The 13,174-nt window shown below is 39.0% G+C and overlaps 1 protein-coding gene across 2 annotated transcripts in view; it reads right to left on the bottom strand.

Annotated features, from left to right (window-relative positions):
• Positions 1 to 13,174, bottom strand: part of DCP2 (decapping mRNA 2) — a 55,197-nt gene that overhangs the window by 25,202 nt on the left and 16,821 nt on the right. For both annotated transcript variants that reach the window (XR_825983.1, XM_010848369.1), the window contains exons 3-4: positions 11,418 to 11,545; positions 10,910 to 11,008 (exon numbers count right to left, since the gene is read on the bottom strand). Coding sequence is in view for 1 of the 2 variants with exons in the window: in XM_010848369.1 (XP_010846671.1) it covers positions 10,910 to 11,008; positions 11,418 to 11,545 (227 nt within the window). In the remaining variant the exon portion in view is untranslated. The remainder of the gene's footprint in view (positions 1 to 10,909; positions 11,009 to 11,417; positions 11,546 to 13,174) is intronic.

Here is a 13,174-nt window from a genome sequence, read left to right as displayed (position 1 = left end):
CAATAAACTGCGGAAAATTCTGAAAGAGATGGGAATACCAGACCACCTGACCTGCCTCTTGAGAAACCTGTATGCAGGTTAGGAAGCAACAGTTAGAACTGGACATGGAACAACAGACTGGTTCCAAATAGAAAAAGGAGTACATCAAAGCTGCATATTGTCACCGTGCTTATTTAACTTATATGCAGATTACATCATGAGAAACCCTGGGCTGGAAGAAGCACAAGCTGGAATCAAGACTGCCGGGAGAAAATATCAATAACCTCAGATATCCAGATGGTACCACCCTTATGGCAGAAAGTGAAGAGGAACTCAAAAGCCTCTTGATGAAAGTGAAAGAGGAGAGTGAAAAAGTGGGCTTAAAGCTCAACATTCAGAAAACAAAGATCATGGCATCTGCTCCCATCACTTCATGGGAAATAGATGGGGAAACAGTGGAAACAGTGTCAGACTTTATTTTTCTGGGCTCCAAAATCACTGCAGATGGTGACTGCAGCCATGAAATTAAAAGACGCTTACTCCTTGGAAAGAAAGTTATTACCAACCTAGATAGCATATTGAAAAGCACAGACATTACTTTGCCAACAAAGGTCTGTCTAGTCAAGGCTATGGTTTTTCCAGTGGTCGTGTATGGATGCAAGAGTTGGACTGTGAAGAAAGCTGAGCGCCAAAGAATTGATGCTTTTGAACTATGGTGTTGGAGAAGACTCCAGAGTCCCTTGGACTGCAAGGAGATGCAACCAGTCCATCCTAAAGGAGATCAGTCCTGGGTGTTCTTTGGAAGGACTGATGCTGAAGCTGAAACTCCTATACTTTGGCCACCTCATGAGAAAAGTTGACTCATTGGAAAAGATCCTGATCCTGGGAGGGACTGGGGGCAGGAGGAGGAGATAACAGAGGATGAGATGGCTGGATGGCATCACCGACTCGATGGACATGAGTTTGAGTGAACTCCGGGAGTTGGTGATGGACAGGGAGGCCTGGCGTGCTGTGATTTATGGGGTCCCAAAGAGTCGGACACAACTGAGCGACTGAACTGAATTGAATATCTAGTGATGCGGAGCATCTTTTCACATTTTTATTAACTATTTATCTTCTTCGGAAAAATGTATATTCAGGTCTTTTTCCCATTTTTTAATTGAATTATTTGCTACTGAGTTGTATAAGTTCTTATTAGACATTAACTCCTTATCAACTATATGGTTTGCTTGTTATACATTTTTAGACATTAACTCTTTGTTAACTATATGGTTTGCAGGTATTCTCTCCCATTCCACAGGCTTTCTACTTTGTTGACTGTTTCTCGTTTTTGGGTCGATGTAGTCTTGCTTATTTTGGTGCTTGTGCTTTTGGAGTCATATTCAAAAAGTCATTGCCAAGAGCCACATTAAGGAGTTTTTATCCTGTTTTCTTCTAGAAGTTTCATGGTTTCAAGTCTTACATTTAAGTCATGTACCCACTTCAAGCTAACTTCTGTGAGTGGTGTAAGATAGTGGTCTAGTTTCATTCTTTTTCATGGGAATATTCAATTTCCTCAGCATCATTAACTGAAGAGACTCTTTTTTCCATTGAGTTTTCTTGGCTCCCTCCTCAAATGTTAGTTGACCATACATGTGTGGCTTTGTTTCTGGGATCTCAATTCTTTGATCTGTTTCATTGATCAGTTGATCTGTTTATGTTTCATTCATCTGTTTTTGTACCACTGCCATACCATTTAATGACTACAGCTTTACAGTACAGCATGAAAGCAGGAAGTGTGATACCTTCCACTTTGTTCTTCTTTCAGGATTGCTCTGGTTATTCAGAGTATTCTGTGGTTCTGTACACATTTTAAGATTTTTTTTTTCTAATTCTGTAAAAATAAGGCCACTGAAATTTTGATAGGGATCACACTGAATCTAGAGATGATTTTTGGCAGTAATGGCATTTTAACAATATTAATTCTCATAATCCATGAACATGGGATAAAGATTTTAAAGTCGGTAATTCTACATGTAGGCAAGGACAACAAGAACTCTCATATGCAGGTGGTCGGAATATAAATGGGTTCAACCAACTGGAAAACCACTGGCAACTTCCCTATGACTCAGTAATTCCATTCCTAGAGAAACGAAGGCTTATTTTCCTCAAAGGACATGTACCACCATATTTATACCAGTTTTATCCTTAATAGCCAAAAGCTGAATACAATCCAATACATAAAAGAATGGATAAACAACTGTGGTATATTTGTACACTGCAATATTACAAAGAGCGATTAAAAAGAACCAGCTGCTAATATACACGATAACACAGATGAATCTCACAAGCATTACACTGAGAGAGAGATATAAAACACAAAGAATAGCTATTTCGAAATCCTAATTATATGAAGCTCAGAACAGGCAAAAATAATCGATGGTAATAGAAAAGTCAAAATAGTGGTTCCTTCCAGGAAATGTGGGAAAAGTAGGTACTGACCCGAAAGGGCAGGAGGACTTTCCTGGTGGTCCAGTGGTTGGGAGTCTGCCTACCAATGCAGGGGATGCAGATTGGATCCCTGGTCAGGGAAGGTTCCACATGACATGCAGCAGCTGGGCCCATGTGCCACAACTTCCGAGCTGGCACTGCAGAGCCCAGGAGCTGCAATCACCGAAGCCCGAAAGCCCCAGAGCTCCACAACAGAAGAAAGCCCTCGCACAGCAACAAGGAGCCCACGCCACAGCCAAGCCCCAGTGCAGCCAAAATTAAAAAAAGAAGGGGCAGCAAAGACTCTTCTGAGCTGCTGAAAATATTCTTTGACCTGGATGGTGGTTTCACAGGCATGTACATACATAAAAATTAATAACCTGCTAAGTTTATTTTATGCTTTTATCCGTCAACAAAAAAAGCTTAAAAAATAATTTTTACATGGTTCTTAATTCTATTTTTACAGTTATTCTCTTTAACTCTCTTCTTTGAATATCTTATAATCAGAAATTAGAATACCTACCAGTCACATATGTCTGTAAAATAATTAAAAGCTATGCTAAAAGTAAATTGTATAATCTAAGTTCTTTGTAAGCAGACCCTATTTGTTACAAACAGAATCTAAATGAATACATGCTTAACAAAACAAGCACTGAAGGACTAAGAGCCTGTTTCAGATTAAAGACTGCAAAACAACAATTAAATGCAAACACAGGGCAGGAGCCTGGGATAGGATCCTGTATGGGAGAAGGGGTGGAAACTGCAGAAAAGGACTATAATGGATCAACTAGTAAATCTGAATACTCAGTTATCCGTTAGATAAAAGAACCTTTCAAACCCATTCCTGAATTTGATAATTACACCGTGATTATGTAAGAGAACTTTCTAGTTCTTTAAACTTATTGATACATGCAGTAATAGTGGTTAAGAGACATTATGTCTACAATTTACTCCTAAATTATCTAGCAGTAATAATAAAAACCATACACCCATATGTATCAAAAGTAATAAAGCAAACACGGCAAAATATTAACAGGTGGGTCTATTCTTTTTATTATTCTTACTATAACATTAACACAATTTTAAAGACTAACATGTAATTAATGGTAAGGTTGTTTTAGTGTATTCATTCAAATATATCTGTGTGCTTAGTGACAGGTACTATCCTATCCTACGCACTGATTTCAGAAATGAATAAAGCAAGCACTGCTCTTTCAAGAGCTCCATCTTAAAAAGAAATGATAACTGTGGTATGATATACATGCCAGAAAGTAGGTGGGTGCCATGGGAATACAGAATCAGGATGCTTACCTCAGCCTTGAGGGGCTTCCCAACTGCCCATGCAGGAGAGGCCCGTTTGATCCCTAGTCCAGGAAGATGCCTGCAGAAGGAAATGGCAACCCATTCCAGTATTCTTGCCTGGAAAAATCCCAAGGACAGAGGAGCCTAGTGGGCTTCAGTCCACGGGCTCACAAAAAGTTGGGGCAAGAGTGAGCGACTGAACATCAACTCAGCCCTGGGCACAGGTGAGGTGTGAGGTGTGAGCTGGGGTAGTCACCTGGAAGGCTGTCATAAGCAGGGTCCTATCCTGTGGATAAATCTGGGCTAGGACTTGAAAGATGACTAGAAGTTTATAAGACTGACAAGAAGAAAAAGATACTCCAGATAGCTGAGAATGACTATAGCTGAAGGATTATAAAGAGAAGAAATGGTACAACATGAGGCCATTAGTGTAATGTAACAAAGGCAGCTTTGAAACCCTGTACAACCATACTTCAGTTCAGTTCAGTCGCTCAGTCGTGTCCGACTCTTCGCGACCCATGGATTGCAGCACGCCAGGCCTCCCTATCCATCACCAATTCCCGAAGCTCACTCAGACTCATGTCCATCGAGTCAGTGATGCCATCCCAGCCATCTCATCCTCTGTCGTCCCCTTTTCCTCCTGCCCCCAATCCTTCCCAGCATCAGTCTTTTCCAATGAGTCAACTCTTTACATGAGGTGGCCAAAGTACTGGAGTTTCAGCTTCAGCATCGTTCCCTCCAAAGAAATCCCAGGACTGATCTCCTTCAGAATGGACTGGTTGCATCTCCTTGCAGTCCAAGGGACTCTGGAGTCTTCTCCAACACCACAGTTCAAAAGCATCAATTCTTCAGTGCTCAGCTTTCTTCACAGTCCAACTCTCACATCCATACATGACCACTGGAAAAACCATAGCCTTGACTAGATGGACCTCGGTTGGCAAAGTAATGTCTCTGCTTTTGAATATGCTATCTAGGTTGGTCATAACTTTCCTTCCAAGGAGTAAGCGTCTTTTAATTTCATGGCTGCAGTCACCATCTGCAGTGATTTTGGAGCCCAGAAAAATAAAGTCGAACACTGTTTCCACTGTTTCCCCATCTATTTCCCATGAAGTGATGGGACGGAATGCCATGATCTTCGTTTTCTGAATGTTGAACTTTAAGCCAACTTTTTCACTCTCCTCTTTCACTTTCATCAAGAAGCTTTTGAGTTCCCCTTCACTTTCTGCCATAAGGGTGGTGTCATCTGCATATCTGAGGTTATTGATATTTCTCCCATACTTAGAATAAACATAATACAATGCTGCTGCTGCTAAGTCGCTTCAGTCGTCTCCGACTCTGCGCGACCTCATGGACTGCAGCCTACCAGGCTCCTCCGTCCATGGGATTTTCCAGGCAAGAGTACTGGAGTGGGTTGCCATTGCCCTTTCCAATAATACAATGCAAGACTTCTTAATTCTAAAAGTGATAAAGATTGGTTCACCTGTAAAATAAGGTACTCATTCTCAACAAGCATTTACCAGGAAAAAATTTTAATAGCTCACTTTTATGTACAGATAACAAATCTACAGCCAACAAAGGGTTAATATCCAAAATATATAAACAGCTCGTACAGTTCAAGATCAAAAAATCAAAAAAAAAAAAGAACAGTCAAAAAATGGGCAGAACCCAAACAGCCATTTCTCCAAAGATGTACAGATGGCCAGTAAACACTTGAAGAGAGGCTCAATATCACACATTATTAGAGAAATGCATATCAAAACTATGAGATTATCGCCTCACACCAGTCAGAATGCCCATCATCAAAAAAAATCTACCAACAGTAAATGCTGGAGAGTGTGGAGAAAGGGAACCCTCCCGCACTGGTGGGAATATAAACCGATACAGCCACTGTGAAAAACAGCATGGAGGTTCCTTAAAACACTAGGAATAAAAAACACTAGGAATAAAATCACCGTATGACCCAGCAACCCCACTACTGGGCCACTACTCCCGCCCTGAGAAAACCACAGTGCCAGAATACACATGTGGCCCTCGTTCACTGCAGCACTACTGGCAACAGCCAGGACGCGGAAGCAACCTAGATGCCTACCAACACGTGAATGGATAAGAAGCTGCGGTGCACTTCCACAGTGGAGTACTGCTCAACCATAAAGCAATGAACTTGAGTCAACTGTAGTGAGGTGGATGAACCTAGACTGTGCTGGAGAGCCAAGTAAGTCAGAAAGAGAAAAACGAGTGTCATATGTTAACGCATATATACGCAATCTAGAAAAATGGTACTAATGAACATAGCAGAGACGGGACTGTGGACACAGTTGGGGAAGGCGAGGGTGGGCAAATTACATACAACAGTGCAGTGTCAGTCGCTCAGTTGTGCCCGACTCTGTGCCACCCTGTGGACTGCAGCCCACCAGGCTCCTCTGTCCATGGGATTCTCCAGGCAAGAATACTGGAGTGGACTGCCATTTCCTTCTCCAGGGGATCTTCCCGACCCAGGCAGGCATCAAACCTGGGCCTCCTGCACTGCAGGCAGATTCTTTACTGTCTGAGCTACCAGGGAAATCCTATATACACAATATCACACATAAAACAGGTAGAAGGAAGCTACTAAATTACACAGGAAGCCCCGCCTAGTGCTCTGTGATGACCTGGAGGGGTCATCTCATGGCTGGGGATGGGTGGGGAGGCTCAGGAGGAAAATTATATATATACACACACATACACAAATACACACACACATAACTGATCTGCATTACTGTACAGCAGAAACCAATTCAAAATTATAATGCAATTTCCCACCAATTAAAAAAATAAAATTTAAAACCAATTTTTAATACCAAACCTTCTGTGAATCAAATCCCTTCCTGTATGATAATTCAGAGTTAACGTTCCTGGCGCATGGAATAGGATTAACGTCTCAAACGATATCAGATAAAAATCTCTACGTAAGAGTAAAAAAATGTGCTACCCAAAGAACACCAGCGTAGACAATCAAATCCTCTGCCTAAAATCTACGTCCTATAAGCCTACAAGTGGTAGAATAAACCAGTAATTCCTCTGTACAAATTCTATCAAGATTAAATCACATAAGGGCACATTAAAGTAAGTGTCATTATAATAAAATGCTGTTCTACCAAATAATAAGCAGCAACATGAAATCTCGAAACCACATATGAACTGCCAAGTATTCCATGTTCTCAAAAACAAGTGTTGTTTCACCACAATTGGTAACAAAAATATACCAAGATTATCTTAATACAGCCTTTCAATAAAACCTAGAGAACATTTTTCACATCTCTATTGTACATCTACTTGACTACTGAATAAGTGTTCAGAAATAACCCAATTAACAAAGGTGAACCAAGTGATCAAAGAGAAGATTGGAAACTACTAATTAGGACGGCCATTAGCTTTCAACTGACGATTATTCACAGCTTCTCCCTGAGCGGCCTGCTTGCCACTGATTCTTCAGCCCAGTCCACACACACAGCCCTTACAGAAGGTGTCAGATTCTGCTGTAGCAAAATAAACACTTATACACACTCATACACGATGAAATAACACTGATACAATTACAATAAAGAAAATTAAAAGTTATTAAGCAACCTAAAACCCATGATAGAAACCAGAGGGAAAAAAAACATGGTAAAAACAAGAGAAAAAGTGCTTAACACACCAGCCTAAGCCTAATGATAGCTAAAAATTAAGACAAAACTTCTCCATATGTATTCATACAAGTGAAAATGAAAAGTGTAATATTAACTCCTATAAATGGAATAACAATCTGGTTTTCAGCTAAGACTGATGGCGCTCCCCCTCCCTCAGTGTTGCTTCTATTGTGCTGCAGCACCACCAAGTGGCAGAAGGATACACTGCAACTCTAGGACGGCTGGTTGAATACTTCAACACTCAAAAATAGCAATTACTATGGACTGAACCTTCCAAAATTCTTAGGAAGGCCTAACTCGCAAAATGACTGTACTTGGAGACGGGGCCTGTGAGGAGGTGGTGCAGGTTACATGAGGTCATGCAGGTGGGTCTCCAATCCGACAGGACTAGTGCCCTTTAAGAGGAGGAGACACCGGTAAACTAGCGCCCTGGGCTCTCAGTCACCCAGGGAAGACCACGCGGGCACACAGAGGCAAGGCAGCTGACTGCAGGCCGGAGGGAGAGCCTTCACCAGGAAGTCCACCAACAGGCAGCTTGCTCTTAGGCTTCCCAGCCTCCAGGAGTAGAAAATAAACGTCTACTGCTTATGCCACCCAGTCTGCAGTATTTTGTTATGGCAGCCTGAATGGATTAATACAGCAATGCTACACCTTAATTCCACAATCTGTTCTTTATGAGAAAAGCATTCACTTAAAAGGAACAAAAATCAAAAGATTTGCCTTTAAAAATTCTAGCCCTTAAAATAACAGAAATTAAAAAAAGTCTTTTCTAAAAAGTTCCTTTATCGGCTAAAAGAGGCTATTATTTAGTTCAGAAAAGTTAGAAGTTAGGATTAATTCTTATTATCAAAGGGAACATTTTTTCCCCGAAATTAATCAACTGTGGTTCCTAAGTACACCTGTGGTTTCCTCAGAGCAAGACAAAATCTTTAAAACACGGGAGGCGGGGGGAGATTCATATTGGTCCAAATAAGAGAGCTAAGTGTTATCAGGAAATAGATATATGTACTTAAAACCAAGTTTCTTCTGTTTACATCTGTGTATGTATTTAGAAATTCTCACCAATTTACAAACATTCCTGACTCTCTATATATTAAATAGCAGCCAAGAACATGAACTCCAGAACCCAAATACTAGGGTTTGCATCTCTGTTTTGTGCTTACTGAGTACTCAACAGCTCTGTTTCAGTTACCCACCTGTAAAAATAGAGATAACTTCCCATAAAGGCTGCATCTTCCCCTACAGGATTCTCCATTCTCCCACTCCCCCGGCCCCAAGAATAAAATTTACTTTCTTACAAATTATGGTGATCCACTGGAATCAGCACCAGACAGACAGGATAACTTTTTATCTCAGTATCCCAGAGCAGAGAACAAAGAAGAGAAACCAAGGTGAAAACTGTCCTGGTTCACAGGTTAACTTTCTCTTTTTATCCCAAATACCCCACTTCTGCATCATCCCGACTCTGTATAATATCATGTATAAAATTCATGAGATGGAGCATTCCAGCAGTAGATGCAGGCAGAGCCCTTGGATCTAGGGTCCTTCTTCAGTTTTCCAAGATTAGGCATTTGATTCCTCGGGAAAGATCCAATTATGAAGATAGCCCATACCACCTAATTTAGCCGAAATTTCTGTTACTGCAGTTAATATTTCTTTCTGGACCTGGACAACTATCTCACTACTGTAGGAGAAGTCTACTCCATGTATAAGACGTATGGATTAACTCCACCAGGTAGGACAGTATGGCTCCCATTTTGCCTTTCTTTATAAGCAAGACAACTACAAAAACTGAAGACACAAAACGGAAGACTTTTTAACTACTCCATTTCATCTCCTGCCATCTGCAGAAAATAAAGGAAAAGGCTCTTAAGAGGATGTGGCATTTCCTCACCTGCTCCCTAAATAGTTATCAATTTTAAAGGGTGGGCATAAAATGTCTTTGCTATAAGCTGTTGCAAAATACTTGCTCAGATAAGCTGTTCCACACTCAATTTAAAATGCAGCATTTTCAGTCATTTTCAAAATCTTACTCCAAAGTAAATAAGCATTGATACTTTTTCTACAGTAAATGACCACTAGTGGTTTTTAAGAATTTTAACTATTATCCCTCACTAACAAATAGACTCGAACCAGGCGGTGAACACTGCTCTAGAAAAACATGGAGCAAAAAAAAAAGAGATTCAAATAAAATATGCTACAAAATCCATACTGCCATCTCAAAAAAAAAAATCTCAAAATTCAATCACTACCAGCTTAGACTCTAGAAAGATACCACTTCTAGTTATGAATATCTTGCTTTTAGAAACAAGTCCTTGAGTTAAGACTTAAGACTCCTAATAATTTTATATCTTACAGAGAGATTTGTCCAGTTTCTCTAGGCTATTGAGCAACATATACTAAAACTATAATGGAACAAACCCCTTTCAACTCCTAGTCCAGTTCTCTTTCCATTTTATCATATTTCCTCATAGCTCAACTCCTCAAATGTCAAGGACAAGGTGTACTGGTGTAAATTGATAAATAAGAATACCGTATACAATGTATCACAATGTATTACTGTGGGCTACAGCCAACTGGTTACATGTGATAAACAATTTAACTAAGAGTGAACATCCTCCTTTTACAAATAAGAAAATAAGGCCCCATACAGACAGCTAGTCTGTGGCAGTCTTTTGGGGAAAAAGTGACCTCCATCTACAAAGATACCCAGTTATGATTTGAATGGGCAGAAGAGAGGCGTTTCCAGGTAGGAAAATCACATAAGCAAAAGCTTAGTGGATAAAACAAATCAATCAATTCAGAGGACAAAGAATAAATTATTTGACTAAGAATGCTATGCTAAGTCGCTTCAGTCGTGTCTGACCCTGTGCGACCCCATAGATGGCAGCCCACCAGGCTCCCCATCCCTGAGATTCTCCAGGCAAGAACACTGGAGTGGGTTGCCATTTCCTTCATTTTCTTCTTGACTAAGAATAAAGACAGACAAATTTAGGAATGGCTAAGTTTTGTGTTGGGGGTAGGAAATGGAGTTTCAATTCTTAAAGAATTAAACTTCATCCTACAGGCAGAGGGAAGCTAGAGTGGGTTTTTACCAATAAATGTAAATGTCTCAGAAATTGTGCGTTTGTCTAGACGCCCAGACTATAAACATAAAACAAAGGTTATAAGAGCCAAAATATTTAACTAATCTATTTATTTAATTCAATTAAATATTTAATCCAATTCTAAAAGGAAAAGTGGAAAGGATATTACAAAAAAGGTTAAATAATAAAATAAAATATGTACAATGAAAGAAAATGAAACAAATGAGAGAAGAACAAATGACAGAGGTAGACAAACAAATTAACAGTTACATAACAAAAGATATTACTCCATGCAGGCATTCAAGTTCTGGAAAGAGGATTAAATGATCCAAACAAGTCCAGTCTCCAAAGCTAAAACAACACTCAAAGCACAGCCACCAAACGCATCAAACTGCAGTAACTCACCTCTCTAGCAGCACAATCATGAGGAGCTTCTTCTTTATTTACCTTTCCTTTTGGAAATCCCCAGCCTGATTTTGCGAGGTACCCCTGAACCAGTAGTACCTGCAAAACAATCAAGAGGTAAAAATAAAACTTGCTCTCCTTTCCCATATTCCTTTCTAAAAGCCAGAAGTGCTTTTCTCCTTACTTCAGATAACTGTTACCGCCAACAATTTTACTTGGTTAACTATCTTCCAGGAAGCTAGACATATTACTTTTCCTATGAAGAAAGGCATTCTGCCCATTTTAAAGTATTTCTTCAGCAATCAAGTTCCTTTACAATATGCCATACTGCAATAGGTATGAATTATTAAGACCCAGAATGCAGACAAAATATGCAAATTTTGGCCTTGTAGCACTAAAAATCGAAGTATACGTTTAAAACCTCAGTTCAGAACATTATAGATATACCCTTAGGATGAAAACAGCTGATTACCATTTCACTTAAAAATTCTGTATTACTCTCACTCACATTTTCAAGTGTCTCATCAAGAATAATTGCACCATATGTTGGCACTCCCATTTTATATTCCTTCCATTCATCCAAAATTTTTTCCACATCTTCACCTTGAGGCAGCAAAAATGGACAATGATTGAAGAGTACACCATGTGTTAAGGAAGCCATTACTTTCTCCCTTACAATTTAAGCACATATATACAGAAAGAGATCTTTTAAAATGAATTTTGTATTTTATTATTTTTTATTAAAAATATTTTTTATTTAAATAAAAAACATTTTTTATTTAAATTAATATTATTGTATACAATTACTCACATCTTCACCTCAGTTAAGTGTATCCTTCTTGTCTTTTCACATTTTTTTTCTCCTGAACAAAACATTTCTAACTTCTGCATTTAGCCTAGGCACAAATCAAGTAAACTTTGAATACACATACTCTGACACCCTAAGTTAACAACAAAAAACTCAGGGCCACGTTAGCACTTACAATCACTAAGTGTGTCAAATTTATCATATTAAGAGTCAACAGATACTGAAACTGACAGCAAGAAATATAAGCACAGTACCCACAGCAAGAGGTAGGAGCCATCAGAGTAACCAGAAGTGGGAATTCCCTGGCAGTACAATAGTTAGGACTCTGCTTCCACTGCAGGGGGTACAGATTCAATCCCTGGTTGAGGAACTAAGATCCCACAAGCCTCTCAGCCGCCCTTCTCCCCCAAAAAAGAAGAAGCAGAAGTAGCTAACTCTAACTCTGGGAAGCAGAACTAGAAATGAATGAAGCATGCCACTCTACAGGGCTGAATATTTTTATTTACCATGTGTATGTATTGTTTTCATAATTTAAAACATTTTAAAGATGAAGATTAAGGATTATGGAGAATGAGTATTAAGGAAAGTATGGCCTGTTTCAAAAGAAACTGGTATGTCTCTCCAAAACTGAGCAGAGTAAAATAATTTTTTTCTAAAGTAAATAAAACCTAAACCGGTAAAGTATATGCTCAGGCTTCCAATACTCATATGCTACCAAATGCCTCATTACAACACTGTTAATTATGAAAACTGTGGGCAAATTATAATTTATAACAGTGTTTCTCAAACGGAGGACATTCTCAAGGGTTTTCAAGTGCTGTGAATGCTTACATATTCTCTTTTCATTTTTATATTAATGTAAGAAAGGAAGGTTTTGTAACAGATAAGGCAAAGAAAGGTGCAGGGAAAACTTGTAGCACACACACGTCAACATCCTCAAAGAAGTCAGCATTATATTCACATTAACTACTGAGTTAAACAAAAACATCACGATAAATTCATTTTATGAAAACGAATTTTGAGCTGTACCTTTTTCTGTTTAAAAATATGCTTTGGTTTTATAGTGCAGTAAGAAATAAGGTTCTCAAAGAGCTCAAAAAAGGCAACCATCTATAACACTGTATTAAATAGGCAAGCACTAGGTTAAAAATAGTCTTTGCTTTCATTTGGGGAGTGGGGAAATCATGTGGATATAATATTAACTATTCCATAAAGCTCTATGGAAGAATTTTGGAAGATTCCAGCTTCCTATAATTCTGAAAGCTATTTCTCATTAAAAATCTAAGATATTTAGTAAAAATTCCTTATGTGTTTTAGGTCACCACAGATTTTATTTTTTAATCTAACTATATCTTTTAAATAAATGGATATTTTTCCATTAAAAATTAACCACAGGGGGAAAAATATGAAAATAACCCAGAAATAGAAGTAACTTCCAATAGTGTCAAAGAGGAAGT

This window comes from Bison bison, unplaced genomic scaffold, assembly GCF_000754665.1.
Source record: "Bison bison bison isolate TAMUID 2011002044 unplaced genomic scaffold, Bison_UMD1.0 scf7180017864264, whole genome shotgun sequence".
In the NCBI taxonomy this organism is placed as follows: Eukaryota; Metazoa; Chordata; class Mammalia; order Artiodactyla; family Bovidae; genus Bison; species Bison bison.
Note: the sequence above shows the minus strand (reverse complement) of the source record. Positions and strands in the feature narration are given on the sequence as shown.